This window comes from Sparus aurata, chromosome 4, assembly GCF_900880675.1.
Source record: "Sparus aurata chromosome 4, fSpaAur1.1, whole genome shotgun sequence".
Taxonomy (NCBI): Eukaryota; Metazoa; Chordata; class Actinopteri; order Spariformes; family Sparidae; genus Sparus; species Sparus aurata.
Genome location: NC_044190.1, coordinates 6,844,669 through 6,865,924, shown reverse-complemented (window position 1 = coordinate 6,865,924; position 21,256 = coordinate 6,844,669). Strand labels below are relative to the sequence as shown.

The 21,256-nt window shown below is 39.1% G+C and overlaps 1 protein-coding gene across 2 annotated transcripts in view; it reads left to right on the top strand.

Annotated features, from left to right (window-relative positions):
* The window catches only part of trip4 (thyroid hormone receptor interactor 4), an 86,316-nt gene that overhangs the window by 25,063 nt on the left and 39,997 nt on the right, over nt 1-21,256 (top strand). Inside the window, exons 12-13 of one of the 2 annotated variants that reach the window (XM_030414214.1) lie at nt 2,595-2,672; nt 10,250-10,352. In XM_030414214.1, coding sequence (XP_030270074.1) covers nt 2,595-2,651 — 57 coding nt within the window. In that variant the 3' untranslated portion in view covers nt 2,652-2,672; nt 10,250-10,352. Of the gene's footprint in view, nt 1-2,594; nt 2,673-10,249; nt 10,353-21,256 lie in introns of those variants that run through there. The other variant, XM_030414213.1, reaches the window with a different exon arrangement.

The following is a 21,256-nucleotide window of genomic DNA, read 5'->3' as shown; positions in this document are numbered from 1 at the left end:
GAACCGTGTGTGCGCTCTGGTCCCGTGTTGTGCAGCGATGGAAAAACAAATACCACACTAAGTGCGTGCAAAAGCTGAAAGGCAGTTACAGTACAGTTTCCTGAGGGCAGCTGCGTTCGTTGGAGGGTTAATGAATGCCAGAAACAGCCATGTGTTGTTCGGCGAACACGATAGATTAAAGAACGATTGGCAAACGATTGCTGTTGCATACATTTCCCAACGACACCCTTTCACCTCCCACATGTAGCCCATAGCTCCGAGACAACCCATCTGTTTCTCCATTCCCTGGGTGAAACCAGCCTTGACAGAACTGCCTAAGCAGTATTTCAAGAGTGTCTTTTCTGGGAAGACACGGTTGGCTTTGTGTAGTTCCCTATCCATCAAAAGCCCGGCCTCTGTGTTTCTCCCTCACCTTATACTGTTATTATCTGTCTTTTTTACCGAATCATATTCCTCATTTTTACTCTCCAGTTCCCCCCCTCCCCCCCTCCTCCTGCCCTTCGTTCTGTGCCTCCCTCCCCCTTATTCCACCCTCCTCATTTTTAAAAGCCACATGCTCCCAGCCCGTCTGGCTCAGTTGCACCCTGCCAATGAAGGGCTTTTTATTGGGCTGAGATTGAGTGCAGCCAAGCAGGGCCTGGCTCGGGCTGAGGCTGGGGCCAGCCTCGCAGCCCCCCCCCTCCATCTTCCCACCAACCCCAACCCCCCACTGCACAGACCACTCCACATGCCTGTTCTGGTCTGGCCCTGTCGCCCAGAAGGAGATTACTTGTCTCTGCTGCCCTTAATTGCCGACAGCAGCTGAAAAGAGCCAGAGAGAGAGACATTGTAGAGAGAGGAGAGGGAACAGTGTTGGCTTGTTGAGCTGTTACTTGACAAGCTTGGACTCAAAGGTTTGTGTTCCTGCTGTCAAATCCTGGCTATGTTTTAGTTGGTTTTATTAAGATGGATGTTGTTTTCATCAAATGTTTCTTGGAACTCGTTGCCTTTTGGACTGCGCTGAGAATGAATAATACAGTATATAGAACACAGATGATGTGTTGAGGAAGAGAAGTGGATGAATATGAAGCATAAACCTCAGAACACATCACTTCATTATATACAGAGTGTGGTAAAGGCAGTTGGGCCACTGAGCCGCCTCCCTGCCCGCTAAGCCACTGTTATTCTTCTGTGCCATCCCTTTCTACTTTTCCAATGAACTTGTGAATTTCATATTATTACAGTTGGTTATTGTTGAATCCCCTATGGCTTGATCCCAGCAAATTAAATTGCGGGCAGTTTATTGAATTGCTGCTCTCTGAAGGAGCTGTGAAGCTGTATGAATTTGTTTAGTATTTTAATATGTAGGTCTTCATTCAGCCGAGCTTTCGTTGAAATGTTTGGAAACCATATTTACAACATGCTACCTCCTCATCTAATTATCATCAAAGCAGTGCAGTATATCTAGCATCAAAATGCTCTCAAAAAAGAAGGTATAAAAAATATTCTTAATGTCTATAATGAAAACAGCCCATGTAGCTTTCTCTGTAACATTTAAAGGAATAGTTCCACATTTTGCTTGTAGACTTTCTTGCCAGTGGTTAAATGAGATGATCAAGACTCTCTTGTATGTATATGGTTAATTTGAAGCTAGCATTAGTGAAAAGTTAGCCTAGCCCTCTTTCCAAATTGTTTTAGGATTAAACAAACAAGATGTAGAGTAAAAACAAGAGTAGAGTGTAGAGTAAAAAAAGATACCTCATGCACAGCAGCGCTTCTCTCCAGGGTGCAACTGGAACAGGGTCCAGACTTTTTATTCTGTTATGTATTTTTTGTATCTTCTTGTCTAATATCTAATATGTAAAACAGAAATGTATGTTTATCGGTTTGTGTCTTCAAATTATGGTCGCCATGGCCTGTTGTTATTGACTTTTTTATGTTTTTGTATTTGGGAATTTGATCTTGCTTGGATGCTCTGATTAATCAGCAACTGAGTGAAAGGCGAAGCTTACTTTGTGTTCTTTTTAACGTATTTCTTAATAAAATAGTGACAATTGTTTATTGCTGTGCGCTGGAATATCAATTATTTTTTGATCTATTAAGATACAAAGAGCTTTAGAGGTGCCAGAGTTATGTTTACCTTTATTTCCAGTCTTGATGCTAAGCTAGGCTAACTAGCTGTTGGCCATAGCCTCATGCACTGGTGTAGTCTACGTGATACGCAGGAATACACGTATACACACTAAGAAAGCTCCAGGATTTCTGTATACCCACATACAAATGCGCAAAGATCTGTAACAATATAGTTTTGTGACAGAACTTGATCTTCAGAGATTTTGTTTTGCAAATACCGGGTAAATAACTGCAATAAAATACATTTTGCAGGGGAATGTGTCTCCTCTTATCACTTCCTTTCATAAAATTTTGGCTGTGACCTATACCTGACGTCACCTACCAACGAAGACAGTTGCTTGATGGTCATTCCCCCGGCTAGACAGTTGCAAGTTTAAAATTAGCTAACAAATTGTAGAATCAGTTAACGTTTCAGAATAGGAACCAGTAGTCAACAGAATACAATGCTTTTATCCCTCTGTATATCTCCTTGTTTCTTTTAGATGAGAACTGAACTGAGAGTCGAGCTAGGGAATTTAACAACAGGCATCCTTGGTTAGAGTGGAGGGACAGAAAGTTAGGTAAATATCAGCCAACATGCAAAGCTGTGATATAAACAATTGAAATTTATAAAGTCACTTACTATATGCAAATGACAGTATAGTTAATTCATGGTCATCTTAAAGGGTAGTGGTTGACCGATATGGGTCAGTGGCCGATGTCGCTGCTGATATCATGTTGTTGGTTTTTTTGTTTTTTGTTGTTTTTTTTGCATCTGATAACTTACAACAAGACACAAAATTGCTACACTTAAACGAACATTGCTTGGATCTGCACTCTCCCTGCAGTGCACTTATTTTAAATACAAAAATGTACCAACTAAATAAATGTCCACAGGTAATCAAAAAACTAAACTTTGTAAAAAAGAAAAAATGTATGAATGAAAAATAGGTAAAGTTTTAGCATGCTTAACATCAGCATTTTTCAGCTGATAGCAGCATCTCCTTGTTGGTGAGAGAGAACCTGTTACCTTAAAGAAATAAATAAAAAATTAAAAAACAATGTTAGTGCACGCAGTAGCACCCACAAACAGTATAGAAGCATTTATTATTTACTTATGTCCAGTGTAAGTTCTTTGGCACCCAGCAGCATCTCTTTGTTGGTACATTATTACGTATTGTATGTCTGCGTTAGTGAGTGTGGTGGTGCTTATGGGGTGTCGATCCGGGAAGGGTGTGTACGAGGCTGGGAGGGAATCATCACAGTATGCCCACTACAATAAACTAGACTACACCACTGGCCTCACATTTACTGTACAGACATGATTGGTGTGATCTTTCTCGTCCAACTCTTTGCAAGAAAGCAAATGAGCATATTTCCCAAAATGCCAAACTATTGCTATAAGTAAACTAACGGGGTGACCAAATTATACACACAAATACAATGTTTATATAAAAATCATTTTTTTTAAAGACTACAGAGTCATTTGACCTGCTGGATGCTGATTGAAGACAGAAAAACTAGTGTTATTGCATGTTAGTTGGTTTTTAGTCCTGTGTGAACTGATCAGAGGTTGAAACTAATGTAAGAAAAAAAATATTTTGTTAAAACACAAGGCTGATGAATAGATTTATCCTGAGTTGGCGTGCTGGAAAGGTTGAGGTGTATTTCTGAAAACAGTTTGGAAGTCAGCCATGCAGTAGATGCATTTCTGTGCAGAACAGGAGCCAATTGTCAATGATGTTTATGAGCCAGTAGAAGCTGCAGAGTCCTTGTCTCACTCTTCTGACTCTAAGTAAATTTGCCTGAGGCAACCGACGAGTGATATTCAGTTCACACTGAGGCATTTTAATGCACCTGTCACAAGAACTATACATACACCCTCAGATCATGTCAAACACACTGGTCCTTCTTCCCAGAATGCCCTTGGGCTGTAACCAAGACCTGTCATACAAAGGAACCAGCACACTAACGACTGGTTTCATTCTGAATCTAGTGTGACAGTCATTGTCACCCGTGGTATTTTCACACAATTCCACTGAACACTTTCTTAATTCAATACCTGTGTTTCTCAACAAGCTCAAACCTAATTGAGTTGCGAGCAGGACCACTCACATAAGATGCTTCCTGATGAATATGGAGGGCTTTAGCAAGCATCCTTGTCACACAGCCACAGTGTTTTGTGCCCTTTTGATTAACACGGAATGGAAACAATTAGGTGGGGGGAGGTAGTGAGGCAAAGCAGCGGCACATTCAACAGCTTTAAATGCTAATTAGCTAATGGAGGATGAAAGAGCAGGCAACTGGCGGTGTTTCACATGAACACACTTGAACGCTCACTCAAACTGTAGCTGCAGCTACCCTCGTTTCATCTGAATTTAGCACGACCACCACCATTTTGTTTCCTTGGGTGCCCTCAGACAATACAGCCATCTTGTGCAACTTGAGATTTTTTGTAATGATCAAATGAGGATTAACTCACTTTTCTTCAGAAGGCACTGCCTTTTAATGTCTCTTTCTTTATTCTGATACGTTTTCTTTTATCAAAACATCATATATATATGATTCATCTTAGATCATAAGAACATGATCAAATAAAGGTACACCCCCCATACACAAACCAGCCAAATCGCCAAAAGAAATTATAGCTAAGCATAATTCTGCAAAACAGCTGAAACAGAACATTTGTTTAGGAAGAAATCATGATATTGCTTAAAATACCTGTTTTGGTCGCCATGATGCAGAAAGAGATGGTCTGACTTCCCGTGAAAAAAGCATCCTTAATAATATCCAGGTGTGTGTTTGCATCCATGTTGGCTTGAAATAACGCCTCCACTATTCTTCCACCTCCTGATGTGAAAGGTGGCACATACTGTGAATGTGATCTGCCACGTTTGGTACAGATATCTACTGTCTGTGGTACATTTCCATGATTTGCAGAAATTAGTTAGCAGCTGAACTTATCCTGGTGACTGGGCTTACACAAACATAAGCCCATTTCAGAAAATGCATACGTTGCGCTGCTGAGATCGTCATGCCGTCAGAGTGATGGCTTTTTGTCCTTCAGAGACCGGTGTCTTTTATAATAATGTTCCTTTGACTTAATTTCACCGTTAGAAAGTCCTGCATACACAAAAATTGAATGATAGGATGTAATGTTCAGATGCTCATTTGTTTCTGTTAATACACCCGCAGGCTGCACGACACATGGATATTCATCAATTCCAATGAAAGGATGTGCTGGTCTGATTATTACTTTGGTTGGAAGGCTTTTTATTTAACCCCTCGACTGATTTGATATGAGAAAATATTGATCTGTTCAACAACTTAAAATTGGGTCTTTCACTGTTTCCAAGTTCATTAAACTGATATTGAGCTGAAGGGATGATGACTGGATATTAGATTTATTAATGTGACCTTAGAACAAGACAACATTTTTCTCTATCACACTTGAATTTCTGCTAGTGCAGCTTTACATTAATCTAACGGCATTCAGTTTAGACTTTGATTGGGACTCTTATGTAGAAGGTGACGGGGATGCTTATCTCACCATGATAGGAACTTGTTTTATTGCTATCAGCTTTATGTAAAGAGGTGCATCGCTGAAGGTGAAGGTCTACTCAACTGCTACAACAGTGTCTTCTTTGAAAGGTATCTTTACTATTATCATCCCCTTTTAATTATACTATCTTGTCCGATTTTCTTTTTATTGTCAAACCTTATTATATGTTTGTATCATGTATGATTAAAACCATAGAATCATTTCCAGCTTGGTCCAGACCTAACAATGAGGGACACAGACCAATAGTTATTTAAAAGTAATCACCATGCACAATGCTAAAACACTCAGGATTAAAGTGTCACTCTAAGTGCCGAACGTGGACATTTAAATGAAGACTCCATTAGGCTGCTCACCTCAGTCAGCTATTTGAGAAGCACTGCCTCGTCTTAACAGTTAACAGGATCGATCTTTACATTGAAGGGGGAAGTGAGTTTACCCTCTGGCTGCTTGATAAAAGAAGGAGTCCTTCTTTCTAATCTGATCGGCGTTAATTGCTACAGAAGGACGCTCATCCTTCAGTTGCATGAAAAGATGGAGACAGTGATGATGTTCTATATTTACAGAATGTCAACGAAGCCAATGAAAAGACAACAATTAACGTGATGTCTTTGTCTGTTCTCTCAGTACTTTCTGAGTTCTTTCAGCAGCAGAACAGTGTGTTTGTGGATTGTCTCAACAATGACTGACTGCCCTTATTCATCATAATGAACCAATACATCTGTTAGGCCTCACTGATGTGTTGATGTGTTTTTTGGATATATTGAAGGTCTGTAAAGCAGAGAAATAAACTGTTGGCTGCAACTGATTATTATTTACATAATAAATAAATCTTAACCTTCATTATTTGTTAAATCTGGAAGATTATAAAAATAGGATTAAGGACTATATGACCAATGAAAGCATACGTCCTGTTACCCTCACATTGGTAAATTCATTGTCTTTATGTGATTTGCTAATTGTTTTAATGCAGTCACATGGTTTTTTTAGATAATTATTTTTTTTAAGTTGTTGTTTGTTCCTTCTGAATCTCAATGGGATTATTCACGATAAAATAAAGATGAATCGATAAATAGTTTAGTCAAGAAATGTCAGACGTCATTAGTATCTTCCATCGCAAGTTAAAAGGTTACATCATCAGAACACAAACAAAAATGAAACACATCGATATTAAAATGAATAAAATTTAAATCTTCACGTTTGGAGAAACAGGAAATTGTGATTTGCTTTCATGAATTGCATCTGAGTTTATTGTGTTTAATCTAAACCGCCTGATGATTAATAAATTGCTAATTGCTCAATCTACTCAGGGCACAAATTAGCACCAGCCACCAGCCAAATGCTGGTCAAGTGTGCAGGTTGGGGGTAGATCTGACTCAAAACCCAGCCCCTCAAAAAATGATAATCCATGAGTGGCTGGAAAAGTCAATGTGTATTGTGTATTGTATTATTTGAACAATGATGAAATGTGATGTTTATGAATTGACATGCCCGAAATAAACAACATAAAACATAATAAAAAAAAAAACATAAAACAAAAGTAATATTGCTACTAATCGTTTCATATGTAAAGCTCTGTCAGGCAATAGCTATAGCAAATAACAGGCTGAAGGTAGTAATGGTTTTAAATTTCCCCTGTGGAACACTTTTAGTGCTACGAGCTATTTGTTGCTACATATTTTTATTGTTGTCTTTGCACGTGCACATTCCTGCCAATAGTTTCTGCATTCAAAGTGGTCTAATGCTGATTGTGAGCAGAAACCACAGTTTGTTTACAAAAAAACTCCACATGTAATGTAATGTAATGTAATGTAATCTTTTCATAGGATTTGATGACAATTAAAGCAAATAAATCAACCCTCATCTTGTTTCACCCCTTCGAAATCACAAATGATTTTCTTCAAGGGCTGTTTTGGGAATTTTCTATCTTTGAGGCAACGTACTTGACAGGGAGACCTAATTTAATTGGATTCACTGTGTTATTTGGAAAAAGGAATCAAGGGGCTCTTTACGGTTCCCCACCAATGTCTAACGTCTTTGAGTGTTTACATATTTTATCACTCACCAGTGTATTACACTCAAGTCAAGATGGACTGTAATCTGACATAAACATCTCTATCATCTCTCCCCAGTTCATCAGGGACCATACAGATGGGTTGCCGACTCTGTTGATTTCTCTTAAAAGCCCCAAATTTGTCACAACCTTCAGTGCTCCTTTGAGGGAGATAGAGAGGCTGTGAATAAGAGAGGAATAGGGGGGAGGAAAAAGCATGCTGTCATGAAAGAGCCGCTTCCTGGCTGGCTAGATGCAATCATGGGCACTATCTGATAGCGCCCGAGGAAATTGGATGAGCTGAGAGCCGTTGGCTGCCAGTGATGGGAAAGATGACTCCTTTGTCACTGTGTCAGTCAATTCCCCACTCTCACCTGAGAGACCAATCAATAACACAGGCAGAGAGAGCTTTTCTCTTGTCTCTACACCTCTCTGTGCTGTGGGGCGCTGTCAATTATGAGCTGTAAAACACTTTCTCCTTCATAGGAATGTGGTACGACATTTTATACAGTATGCATAAATGTGTCATGGCTGTGGTTAAATGTGATGTATTTCTATCGATATAGAAGAATTATGATATGTTTAGACAGTTCTGTTTGTAATTACTAGATGAACATATCCAGGCTGCGCAATATATCTGCATTATCGTACAAATCGTTATGAGAGACTGTGTGTATCCTAGATTTTGGATATCATTATTTTTAAACGGCGTAAGTGTTTGAATTTCCTGGTTTTACAGTAGAGTGATGTAATTTTCTAAATTTGAGACTTGTTCTAATTGTTTGCCGTCCAACTTTCTCTTGATTATTCATCAAAAATCTTATTGTGTAAATATTTTGAGGTCTATACTACCGGGTTATATGATCTTGAATTAATATTGCGACATTTGTAGACGAGATCAAGAAACAGGAAGTATATCAGGCAATGCTAGGAATGGAACAAAATTCAATATCACAATATTTTTAACCAATACCTTGATATCGTAATGGTTACAATAGGGTTAAGTTGGCTATTGGTACTTGGCAAGTATCTAAGGTGAATTCTTGAATAGTATTTTTAAACCTTGGCTCTGTAGTTACATGTTTTGGTTTGTAAACAATTCCTACTTACCGACATTTTGTAAGACTGGCCACAACGCAGGTGTGATGGCTGCACTGTTTTCCTTTGGGGCAGCGCTAAACCGTCAAAGATACTTTCACTCACTGTTCAAAGTGTCTGATACTATTATGGACACAATTCAAACAGAGAGAGACCTTTTTGTTAAATATTAACATAGAAACAGAAGTCTCATTCAAGGATAAGTCTCACTCTAGTTGGAGAGAGGAGTTTGAAGGAATTGCCAGCAAGACTTAATTTTTAAAGTCATGACTGACTATTTACAGTAAATAATTTTGACAGTCAAGATGAGGAAACTATCAGCTCACCTCACAAGATTTCAGAACGACATGTCTCCTTGAGTGAGTCTTGTGTGTTTTTGGTTTGAAAAAGGATCTTACTATTTAATAAAAATGTAGGAATCATTCCTGTAATGTTGTCAGATACCTCAACCTGTATCCTTCAATAGTCGCCCCAAAGGATTACATTGCAGCCAGGTCACGACTACTGGCTGAGATGATCTACTGGACAGATTCTAAACGTTTCGATAAAAATCATTCATTTACACACAAACATGTAGATATATGGCCAAGGTTTTAAAAAACATTCCCCTCAATACAATGAGATTTTCCATCACTAATGTGGATATAATGACTAAGTGGGTAAAGATAAGTATTAGAACAATGTAAACAGTTCAGAAAATTATCTTTATTGACACATTACTGTAATGCAGCCTTTAAAACCAGGAAAAGGAAACACTGGTGTCATACCACAATGTAATGACATCCAATATCTAAGATTGTGTGCTGTCTCATATCACGATAATGAGATAATGTTGATGTTTTGCCCAGCCATAATGAAGCATTGTCACAATAGAGGTATTCGGTCATACCTACTTATACATGCATATTGCTTTTGAGGAGATTTTAAGATATTGAGATTTATATTTGTATTAGGATATCGCCTAAAAATATCACAATAGTATATCATGGCCATTTTGCCCAGCCTCAAACATACTGTTGATAAGTATTGTACATGAGCCTTTAACAGTTTTCTTTGTTTGATTCGTGGGTGTTTGACAGCGTGTTCACTCACAAAATGACATAAAGAGAAGTCTTTGCACGTCTTGGATTTTTGTGCCTGTTGTAATAAATTTAGTTTCACAAGTGGTGCAACTGCAGCTCATTAGCAGCTGCATCATTAGCTGTGCAATTTTAGTGCTTTAGGCCCAGAGAGACTCATATCAGTTGCTGTCAGGCATGTTGTATTACATCAGGCATGGAGGGCATCTCACATGATGTATTTAGAGATACTCACTGAATGATTCATAAATGTGATAGCAGGCGTAATGAGCTTTAACATATTCTGTGCACAATATGTCCATGCTAGTTCTATGTAAGATGACGCTAAACTGTTCTCTTCTTCTTCGTTCACCCTCCCCACTGCTGCAGTTCCCCGATACCTGTGAGGAGTCTGCTTCCCCATTCGTCTTCATCTGCACCAACCCCCAGGAGCTGCTGGTGAAATTCCCCATGAAAGGGAAGCACAAGATCTGTAAGTCCTGCTTCTTTCATGTAAGGGGAAGTGAAGTGGATGAAATTAGTCTGAGCCGAGGAAGGCTTTTCTTTATTTCTTTCTTTTTTTTTTTATCGGCTGTCTCCTCTGCACTTGCACACTCACGCGCATGCATAAATGGACTTGTGAAAAAATGATAATGATAGGTAGAGGTTCTGATTGCTATATTTTCATGAATAAAACAAAATTACACACACACACACACACACGACGTTCACCCACATACACATCCTCTCTGAGAGCCATCTGTAAAGATGGGGTTTTGCTGTCAGGTTGCCTGGGGGACAAGCCAGGCCTGGATGTGCAATGCTGTTGCTGTATTGTGTGATTTATAATAGGACTCAAGCACATTTTCCCTCTGCTGCCATAGCTGCTGCTGCAAAATGATGTACCTGCAAGCTCTTTTGTTAATATTTCAAAACCCTCTAAAGACACGAGCGGATTGTTTATGCAGCTGTGGCTCTTTCAGATCTTTCCAGATCGATGGCGAAAGCTTTTTGAGAGGCTCAGTGTAAAATCTAGCAAGAGCTGTGCCCTTTTTACAAGCAGTTTCTTCTAAACTAAAATTAATATGATGACCTTGTCTCTGTTTTTGTAAAAATGAGCAACAGTTTTTCAAGGTTTTCAAGGTTGAGTGCAGACCTAAACAGGGAAAAATATAATGAAGTGAAAGAGACTGAAGTGCAGTAAGTCTGTAAATACTCTCCTGATGCACTTGATTTGTGGTAAAAATCAGTCTACTCATGAACTCATTCACTTTTATTTTCATTTTCATCTTCTCTTGGCATCAGATTGTTCATATATTTCATTCTGACTGGCGTTAACATGGTCTTGAATAAAAGGCTGAACCTGATGAAACATGCTGACACATTGTTACAGGCTTGCTGTCGTAGGCTCACATCGCTTTGGGGAAATCTGCACCTACATTATTCTAACATTACAGTAGCTCTGTGGTTTATGAATCAGCAGCTTACTTTCTATCAGTGGAGGAAAAAATATGACTTTGTGGAACTTCCAGTCGTACATTTCTAACCACTAATAGAACTCAGTATTCAGTTTTACCAGCAGCTGCAGTCAGCTTCTTTTCCATTCAGCTGGTGATGACTCTAAATTCTCTCTAAAGAAACAAACTGATGATGTCACCAAAACAATGAACTCTGTAGATTTTTTTTTCTGAAAAAAATGATCAAATGTTATCGCAGATAGAATAGAAATACTTAAGCTTTTTATTCTGTGGGTTTTGATGACCTTGCATTCATACCATCCATAAAGAAATTCTACCCGCAGTATTTTCAAGTTGGTTATCTTTTATTGCCTGCTGAGAGATCTGAGAGATGTATTGGTACAATACAAATCTCTGTCTTCATTAGTGTCCAGCTGCCTTCCAGCTTTGTTCCAGCTCTGGCTCTCTCATGTGTAATTTGATATACTTATGCTCAGCTAAACATAAGCACCAGTTTTCTGATGACTGCAAACTGGTGACTGCTGTTCTTTTTTTTGTTAAGCTGTAAGTGTTTTATTTATCAAATGCACAGTTTATACTGGAATACTAATGACATGACAACCAACAGCTATGTAGTGGGCAGAAAGAAAAAGGTTATTAAGACATCAGAAATATGGGCAAAAAAATTGCAAATTAAATATAAATCCATCAAAAGGTGAAAAATATTCAAGTAATACACAAGCAACAGAAACATGATACCTTACAGCATAACATAACAGATAACATACACTAAATATTCTAAATCAATAAATATTATAGCTGTCAAGACACCAGCAGCAGCGAGAGACTGAAGACGGGGAACATGAACAATTAGAATAGAGTTAAAAATCATAAATTTTAAGTGTAGAAGTGAACATTAAATTGAGGTTAAGTCAAGGCTCTGAAATATATTGATATTACGACTTTTTAACCTAAAGGCTCTGAATACTTCCTCCACCTCTCGTGTGCATTGATCACTACATGCTCCCTGCTGTTCATGTTTGCCTGGTTTTTGGATTGGTAGTCCTGACCCACTGGACCTACATGGTCCAGCGTGTCTGATTCTTCTGTCACCGGCGAGCTTTTCACTATCTCACTGTGTTGCTCTCTCGCCCTCTCTTCCACCTCAATTCCCAATGCATCTCACGGGTCAAGGCATTGCCGCTCATCTTACTCAGGGGGGCTTAGCACAAGTATTTTTTGCTCCCCCAGCAGCTTACGTTGACAATATCTGCTTGTCACTGACATTGCCAACCATCTCATGCTTCATCAGAATGAGCCAGAAAAGGATTCAGCTCCCTGCTACTCCAGTCCTTTCAGCACTCAGTGCTTTATTACATAACAAGGACGATTGTTAACGGTTTCACAAGTGTGTTAAAACAGTAAAATGGTAGCTCAGGTTCTTGGTTGTATGTAAAAACTACATTGTGAGCCTGCTGATATTGATTCTTTCATTAAGCAGGCATGCTGTGGAAAATGGGAGTAGGCGTGTTGGCTATTCAATATTAGCTGGTATCTAAGACTATTGATCCCTGATATGACAAAATAACAGCTTATTAAAAGTTAACCATTGAAATTGAAAAAGAACAGAATCAAGCCCTTTTGTCAGCACCTATCAGATGTTGAATATCCGTCCTGGTTTCATATTCTTTTATTTTTTTAACCCACATTAGCTGTTACCTTGGCAACAGCTTCTCTTCCTGGTGTCCATTATAAGACATACATACAGTTCAGATGCTTAAGTCTCTATTCATTGAGTCAGTATTACATTTACACCAACACAACACAATGACATCCAATCCATGTGTGTTTGGTTTGTGTGAAACACTGAACTGAACACTGATCTGTCTGTTTGCGAGCCAGGGATGAGAAATATCTTTGCTACAGGTTGTTTTTGTACCCGACACTTATGCATTTTGTGGCAGGAAATATGCAGCTGTTTATGTTTTTACACGAATAGGAAATGTGTTGATTTGTATGACTGGAAAGCCAAACTAATGAGCTAAAAGCTACGTGATGCTGCAGACGAGCGTGTTGTTCATTTATTGGCAGCGCTAGTAAACACTTTGCTTTACTGACACAGTGTAGTAATATTGCATATTACCGCTGCAAGCATGAAAGGTCGGAAAAGCCAGCACATTCATATGTGGATGAACATTATTGGACGCATTTGGCAATCATGAAATAATACGATGCTGCCTCCGCTCTGCAGCCAGTTTTACAGTCGACTCTGTAGATAATATACTCAACTACGCTAGATTCAAACTCAGGTTGATCAGTCATTACCCTGTGGAGGAGTCTGTGACATTTAAAATGGCACACAGCCAAGGCTCACTCCCTGTAATAAGGGATGTCCATTATGGTTTATGGTCACATCCTGTGAACATTTGTACTAGTGTGTGTGTGTGCTTCTGTGTAAGCTGAAGGTCAGTCTGGGTGTTGAAAGCTATTTGGCTCTCTGACATGAACCCGCATTTCCCTTTTCTCTTCCTTATAGCTATCCTTCAATTGCCCTTATGTTTATAATAGCCTGACATCATCTGGATGCTGCAACTGTGTGCACACAGACAGAGTAGTGGAAAGCACATCTTATAAAGAGTATATATACTGTATATAGATGTTTTCTTCATGTATTTGTGTATGTTAGTTGTAAGCTAAACTAAACCTGCATATTAACATTCATTTATTCTTAAAGAATACGTTTATGTTTTTAGCTCTGTTTGTTGTAAAAGTGCCAAAATGGCTGGTCAGGAACATTCATGGAGAATCAGCTGTTCCTAAAGATTCAAACACAGGTAACACTTCATGATAACCATCGTTAATACGTGATACATTTATAGTTAGATCAATTTAAGTTAATAGTTATTTGCTTTATGAATGTTTAATGGACTGAAGTCAGGAGCAACAACCATTCATACACACTGACACACTGATGGACGCGTTAACGTGTAGACTGCCAGGAAAATGCATTTGCGTCATGTTTGGTTATTGTACAGATCAGACTATGAATGATACATGAACAAACCCGTCTGTGAAAGCCTTCAGAATATAGATAGTAATAAAAGTTTGGTATGTGTAACTCTGAAATGGAGATTTGTGGCTAAATGAAAAGTATGTATAGTAAATTCCATGCAAAATGAAACTTAACACAAATGATCATCATGACACTTTAATTACTTACATTAAGACGATTTTCTGTCTTCTGAAATGTCACATTTGAGTATGAAAATTAAGCTACTAATTATATATGTGCCAATTTGCATTAATCTCAAGAACAAAGGTCTGAAATAAAATAAAACAGCTGAATGTGTATTTTGGACGTTGTCTTTCCATATGTCTTAAAGAAGATATATTATGAAAGCAAAATATCCCAAAATCCAGAATTTGATCAGTGCATGAAAAGGATCAATGTTTCTTCTTGCTGTGTCTGGCTGCAAACTGAATTTATTTAAGCTTAACTTCAGATTCTTCCAAGTATTTAAGGGCGTTTGAATCACCATCCATCTCAACTTAGATTGGTAGACATCATGCTGGGATTGTTGTTGCTGAAAGAGCCTGAAGCTGCTGTTTGCTGTTCTGCAGAGCAAAGCGTGAGGTAACCTGAGAGTTATTACTGTGCCTCGAAGAATCAAAACCCTCTCGCTTCCAAGCATGAAGAGTGCGTATGCAGATTAATGTTCCATGAGTGAATGAAATGGCTTTAAATCTTGTTTAAAGAGTGCTCGGCCAGCAAGAATAAAACGTACACATCTCTTTTACAAGCACGACTATATTCAACTGACAAAAGCACTGAATCAGTCGAAGGAGAGCAACAGTTCAGGGTCAATCTGTTCAAAGCATCTAAAGCTGCTTGCTTCTTGTGATAGTGTGTCAGGCTTCAGTTGAACGTGTTATCACAATGAAGAAATCCAGCTCTGTCGTCTATGAAAATTCATCGAGGTTTAACCAACATATGCCAAGCAATAGATTCACACATGAACATAAACATGCAAATGAATCGTTTTAATCACACACAGTGTTGCACACAGAAAGTGCCAAAGGGAAAGAAGTAATTGTTCCCATTATAGAAACACGACAGATCGTCCTCTAACAGCTTTCAAAGAAGAAGAGGTCATTTCCAGCTCTTCACTCTGTTCTTGTGATATTACACATGAATTCAGTGAGTGCTTTGTGAATATTGGCTTATCTTTTTCTACAAAGATTAGTCACTCCGATGGCTCCCCCGCAGACACAAAGAGCTCTCTTCTGCTGAGGTTTGATCCAACTACAGGGAAGGAAGTCATGGATATAATTGCTAAGATGAGAAATTCAGCTCCTGCAGCCGGTCATGATGAGATCTTTTTTATCTCTAGAAGCAAAAGTCATTGACATATATAATCTCGACATCACTGGAAACTGGAGTCATTTCAAAGGACCTCAAGGTCGACAAAGTAGTTCTCCAGCCTTCAGCCCGAGGCGCCGACATCATTTTCATCCATTTTCTTCAGATTCGGATGTACAGCAGACTTCAGCTGGGTTTTAATAGACATTCAAAAAGTAATGAATAGCAGTTTTTGAAATATTCCCACACAATTTTGCTCTTCCATGGATGGAAATATATGCTCTCGATATATTAAACATCATAAGCATTTGGTTTTCCTCACTGCTGAACAGCCTGAAGAGGTTCTCTGAAAACCTCCCAATTTGTCAACTGCAAAAGTGATTTGCTTAAATGCACCCACTATCAGTAGTATATTATTTAAGCCTGAATAAAACAATTGGCTGGGTAATGATAAGACAACTGCACCAATTTAACAAAGTCAAACTAGAGCAGATTACTTCTTTTCTCCTCCAATGTCATCGGTTTTATTTTGGAAGAAACCCACCACAAAATGAATCCTTCATTTGTGTGGTCTGGTTTGTCTTTATCATGAGTCATTACATGTTTGTTGCGAAACACTCTCACCCTCTTGAATGTCCTGAGGTCTGCAGTGTTACAATCTGTAGAATATCGGATCTTGGTTGAAAACAATCGTGGGCTTTATCACAACCATCAGCCACTGAGGCAAGTGCATTGATGAGATTCAGGAGGCCTTCAACTGACTTGGTGCAGCTGCAGACAGAGTTCTAATAAGCATGTTAGAGGAGGATATCGCTCTAATGTACATTATTATGAAGAAAGATGAGATTATTCAAAGATTAGACATTAAACAGGCATTTGTTCAAGTGCCTGTTTAATGTTCTTGGTGGGATGAGCTAACCACCTCACGTCAGGCATTTTTTAACAGAAGTTGTTGTTGCGACTTGTAGTGAATGTATAACTTGTGGGGGGAAAAATCGTTTGAAGGCAAACTTGAGCTTTTTAAGAGTTGTTTTATCAGATTTGACTGCTGATTCAATACATGCAGTATTTATGTCCCAGAGACAACTCAAAGTGCACAGAGGTTTTCGTAATAACTGCCCAGGGAAGTTCCCACAATGGCTTCCTTAAAGGACTTTGGTAGAAACAAGTGCCGCTGAATAACACTCAGTCTTTGAGCAGCCACCTTGCAAGATAGTAAACAGATGATGCACTGGTGTATCTGTCTGAACAAACTCACATACATTCTCATATACATTTAAATCAAACCCTCCTCATCTTTCAAAAGCTGAATGCTTTTAATGTGAAGCGGCAGCAGTTTGAAATGTTGGGTTTGCATTTGCAGCAAGTGAATACAGCTGTGATGCAACAATAGCAGAGTCAACAGCAAGCTGCAAGGCTGACGTCAGTGAGTTAGAATTATTACAGTAGCACTGATTTATATCTAAGCCTCATACGTGAAGACAACATGAATGAAATGCGGAACTGTGCGGCGTTCAACACCAACAGTGAAACATTCTACACAGAATGGTAATCACAGAATTCAAGTCCACTGAACTGCTGACTTTTCATTGCTTCTTAACACTGGACCTGGAATTTACCTCACACACAGAACATGTAATACTGCTGTAATGTAGCACATAATCTTATAAGAATTACTTGATGACGAGCAGCCTCCGTATGCTTGTCTTATGATCTGTCTTCATGTGATCTGTTAAAGAATACAGGCCACAGAAATCCAGAACAATACACATTAAGCACTCTTATGGGAACAGCTTGAAGCCAAATAATCTCTATTTACTTGTTCCTGTTTAACACTCAGGTGCTCAGGGACCCCTGAGTATATATCACAAATAAATGATTCCCTTCTTATGCATTCAACATCACATCCCGTATACACATCGCACTTCCAGCACTCTTTCAATATCATTTGCATTTTCCACACATACATTATCACGCTGTTGCAATATGTATCCCTTTTATCCCTCAGGTTGCCCCACATATGGAAATAACACATTATATTCCCAGTGAAAATATTGCAGTTGAATGTTGCTCTACTAACCATCCGCCGCACTGTTACCTTGTGATTACCTCTTAGTTTTATGTGTGAAATCACAGCACCATGGGATTGCACATAGAGAAAGCCAATTACCTAACAAATGTCCACCTTCTCTCCTGAGGTGGTCGTGATTTTTTTCTTTCTCCTCTATTTCTCCCCTGTGCTCTTCCTCTGTCATCCACTGCCGGGAGACAGAAAGAGGTTAGGGCGACGGAAGTCCTTTTTTGGTTATTTATTCATGGATTTTCCATTTAATATTCATGCCTTTTTCAGGACCATCTCGGCGCAGACAAGAATTTGCTGCCTCGGAGGCTGCCGGGGACAAAAATCAGGTTTCAGCTCCAATGAGCCCAGTGGATGAAGGGAAGAGAGAGCGAGAGATAGATAGAGAGGGAACAAGAGAGCAGGGTTTCATGTGTTCTCTAGTAAATGAGAGGCAGGCCTTGAAGGTGACAGGCTGTGTTTATTACTGATCTGTCAGCCGGTTAATGGGGAGAGGAGAGGAGAGGAGAGAGGAGAGAGCTGAGCTGCTGAGCAGAGAGCAGAGCACACTAGCATGGGAGCAAGAAGAAGCCCCGAGCAATAAACTCTACCGTACTAGATCTGCTTCTTCTCACAGATCCAGTGGCAACACTCCTGCATGCCTGATTTGCATTCACTGGCAACTAAATGAAGATATAATGAAATGATAGGGGGGGTTGTTTGCTTTGTTGTTAGGAAATATGTACTTTTCAATGAACAAACATTAATAGAAATGATGCACTCTGACTTATTGATTACATACATGATATTTAGATCCATGTAAATGCTTAAATTTCATCGTCTGTGACCAAAATTATATCTTGTATGCAGCAACACTCTGATGAGATTTTAAAGGTGTGCCCATGGTGAATTTTCGTGAATCTCGTGAAATGTATGAGAAAATTCTAGTTTAGACAAAACTATTTCAGACTAAATTCCTCCGTTCACCAAACAAAGGCAAGTTTTTCCTTTGTCCCACATTTTCATCTCCACTTTCAACTCAGCTTTGGTAGAAACAAACTCACAATTGGATTCGATACGATGCAAAGTGAGGCGATACTATACCATATGATACGGTATATGACACCCAATGATATGGCATCATACGGTGTGATGTGATATGATATCAAACACTGATTCATGATACAAAGAGATGCTATATATGATGCAGAATAATACGATACAATGCAATGTGAAAGAAAAATGATATTTGATATGAAACTATACAAGTCACAAAACTTCTTCTTCTTTTTTTATCAGTTTGGGCTGAAATTCATTTCCAGTGGTAGTTACTGTTTAGAAATGTAGACAAAACAAACACACGATGCATATGCGTTGACTCTAATAACCTGTTGAAGGGCAGAGGCTGGTATTCCCTGTTTAGAACATGCGAGGAGTCAGAGATAGTGTTAGCAAGTCTGAGCAAGTCTGTTATACATAGACATGGGACGAAAAATGGCTTATATGAGGGAATGAACTGTAACCTTTGCCATGGAGGTTCTGGCGTTAGCAGGTCATCTGAAAGCGTAGCAGACTATAAAGAACGTAGTGACGGGGCAGGTGATTAGTTTGAGGTGCTGATGAATATCCTGGTGTGAATCACTAGAAGAGAACTTGTTTATCTTTTTGTGCTCACCTGAAGAAGTAGAATGTGGCATAATAATTGTATCAAATGCTTATCAGTGTGTATTCTGAGGACAGAGGAGGATTTCAAATACTCAATGCATTTTATATAATTGAAGTAACCTTTTTTTCAGAACTTCGCAACCTTGACTGAGACATGCTTTGCCTGAGAGCTTTGTAGTATTTGATTGCACTTGAGCCCCAAGGTTTTTATCAGCTGCCCTTGGTAATGAAACCTTTTGGTTTTCCATCTCAGTAAAGGGTGAAAAGCCCGAGTAAAGCAATTGCTCTTTGTTGAAGCAATAGATTTGTCTTTGCTTATCTCGGCTAAGCATTGTTGCCTTTATCAGTCACCATTACAAAACCCATAGCAATCAGTGTTTGACATGCCACTGCTTTCTTCAGTGTCACGTGTGCTGCATGAATGGCATTCTTGTTGTAATTTGGGTGAATTATATAATCCTTTATTAAAATGTACTTGCTTCATTTGTGCACCTCATGCACAAATGTGGCCGATAAACAGCCGGTATCTTTCTCTGTGTGAAGGCATTCAAAGCTCACTCTGTCCTTTGAGCTCGATGTTACTGTATTGTTGCAGAGCTCAGTTTCTCTGAAGATGCCTGAGGGGGTTGTACTCCTGAGGTTAAAATAGATTCAGTCTTCAGGAATATAATGTGGATGAAAGTGTTGCAGGAGGAGTAATGCCTTTTTCATGCACTCAGCAGGCTGAATTGAAAAAACATCGACCAAATTATTTTCTGCGGAACAAGAGAGCCTCGCTTTCTTTTATTGTGAGGACAACAAGAGAAACTAGAACCCTTTTTTTACACACAGGCTTTGGCCATCATAAGTAGTTGTTTTCATTCTTACCTGAGGCTAAAGTACATAGTTTATAGCTTATTCTCAGCAACCCTAATCCGGGCTCATCTCCTCCAAAGGCACCACCGACACACCAATGTCTCTTCTGTGGTCTTATATTCTTTATTTATGTGGGTCAATGTACATCAGTGGAGACGCACTGGGCACATTAACTGCTCTTACTGGTTTCAGTTCATCGTGGTGCTTTTGCAGTGAGTATGTCAGTGTTGCTCATGTTTGCTGTTTCTATTTAGCTTTGATGTTTGGGTGAATTATGCAGCTCTCTCACAAAAATTGGCCCGGACAGACATCTGGGCCTGTCTCTGTTCTCTGACTGGACTCTTATGTTGTGTGCCCTCAGATTTCTGTTTTCATTCCCACATTTCCTCATTTTCTCTATTTTGTCCATCGTTTCTCACAATTCTTCTTTGTCTGTGTTCGAAGCCTGTCAGGGTAATTAATCTGGGTCAGTGCGGGGGGGGGGGAGCAGACAGATGTGCTTTGCAATGTGATCGATGTCCTTGATTAGTGAGAGATTACCCTTGTGCCTGTGTGTGTGTATGTTCGACTTATTCAGAGAGTGTTGCTAGTTAGCATGAATGCAGTTAGCATGCTCCCTTGATTTTGTTACTTTGTGAGGTTGGCAATTGAGTATCAATAGGTGGATTATTTGCACAGTTGAAGTAGCTGACGGAGGTGAGGATGTTAAACTAGACATGGTCAATGAGTCACCTAATGTGGTTAAAATCTGTCAGTGGAGGTTTTTTCCACCCGACTGCAAAGTGAATTTTACACCAAATCTAAAACGAGACTTCCTTGTACAGCTTGAGGGAAACCATTAGTCAATTGGCAGTAATCAATTCCATGTTATAGTATAGATTCTCTGGTTGCAGCTTCCCCTTTCCCTTGTTTATTGTGAGAGGACATTTTAGATATCTTGGGGTTTTGGACGGCGGGTTGGGCAAAATAAAACATTTGAAGACTTCACCTTGAAATTCTGA